Source organism: Malurus melanocephalus, unplaced genomic scaffold (genome assembly GCF_030028575.1).
Source record: "Malurus melanocephalus ecotype Western Australia unplaced genomic scaffold, MMel_1.1 scaffold_261, whole genome shotgun sequence".
NCBI classification, from domain to species: domain Eukaryota; kingdom Metazoa; phylum Chordata; class Aves; order Passeriformes; family Maluridae; genus Malurus; species Malurus melanocephalus.
The window spans coordinates 649395-650558 of NW_026623493.1; the positions used below are offsets into that span (position 1 = coordinate 649395).

At 59.5% G+C, this 1164-nt stretch overlaps 2 protein-coding genes across 2 annotated transcripts in view; one reads left to right on the top strand and one right to left on the bottom strand.

The window, feature by feature from the left end:
* ZNF503 (zinc finger protein 503) overlaps positions 1-912 on the bottom strand; it is a 4148-nt gene extending 3236 nt beyond the window's left edge. Inside the window, exon 1 of the mRNA XM_057375877.1 lies at positions 235-912. Within this exon, the coding sequence (XP_057231860.1) occupies positions 235-543 (309 nt within the window). The 5' untranslated portion in view covers positions 544-912. The remainder of the gene's footprint in view (positions 1-234) is intronic.
* Positions 1-1164, top strand: part of LRMDA (leucine rich melanocyte differentiation associated) — a 448666-nt gene that overhangs the window by 85592 nt on the left and 361910 nt on the right. The window lies entirely within an intron of this gene.

Sequence of the window (1164 nt, forward strand, 5' to 3'; positions counted from 1 at the left end):
CAAAATAGCAAAAAGAAAATGTTAATTTGCACAGGAACTAGAAATTATCCCAGTAAATACGGAAACAATACCCAGGAGCGGTTCCTCGCACTAACTCGAGATCAAAAGAAGCCCCTATCCCGGTATAAATACATTTCAAAGCGCAGGAAAGTGCCGAGGGCGGCTGGCGGAGCCGCCATGCACAGCCAGCGCCCGGGCAGAGACGGGAGAAAGCGACGGGGGCCGGGTCCTTACCTCGATGGGGCTGACGGGCGTGGAGGGTAAAGGCTGCAGGTATTCAGGGTGTAAAATGTGTCCAGTCCGCGCCGTGAGCATTTTCAAGACTTTGATGGGAAGGCGGTTGGCTTGGCGTAGCGGGTCCGAGGGGGGGACGGCGTGGAAGCAGGGCTTGGCGGCGGCGCTGCTGCCGTTATTCCCAGCGTGCCCGTTCGGCCCGGCGAGGTCGGCGGCGCTGCGGCTGCGGCGGGGGCTGCCTCCGGGCTCGCTGAGGCTGCTGCTGCGCTTACTACTTCTTATAGCAGAAAGCGAGGGCGATGTGATCATGACCCAAAACCTCGCATGAAAACTGGGGCAAGTGGCGCCGCTCGCACTCGGAAACGCTCGCTCGCTTTCTGCGGGCGAGAAAGGAAAAAAGCCACACGCCCCCCGAGCAGAAAAACAAACATACAATGTCCCGTGGCTCTCTCTGGCGGGGAGGGCGTGGGTGGGGAGGGGGAGGGAAAGGGGGAGCCGGCCGGAGAGAAAGAGGAGGAAAAAAAGCCGAGTAATCCTTGGGCTGTGCTGGGGGCGGGGGTGGGGGCTGCGAGCGTGTGCCGCGGTCCCCCTCGGCCGCTCTCAGCTCCCCCGGCTGGCGCGGCGCGGAGCGCTCGCCTCCGCCGCTCAGCTGTGATGCGAGCCGCTGCCCATCCAGCCCGGGATCTGGCAAAGAAACTCACTTCAAAAGCAGCTGAATTAGTCTGAGATTAAAGCCTTTGCCGCCTTCCAATCAAATGGGACCCCGAGGTGATTGGAGGGTCAAGGGGATGTGACGTTCCCTTTTCTGGGGCTTTTTTTTCTCCGTTTTTAATGGTCTCTCGCTCTTTTTTTTTTTTTTTTCCCTTCCCTTTCTCGTCCGCCTTCCCTCTCCCCTCCCCTCCTTCCTTGTTTTCGCTCCTAGGATGGGAT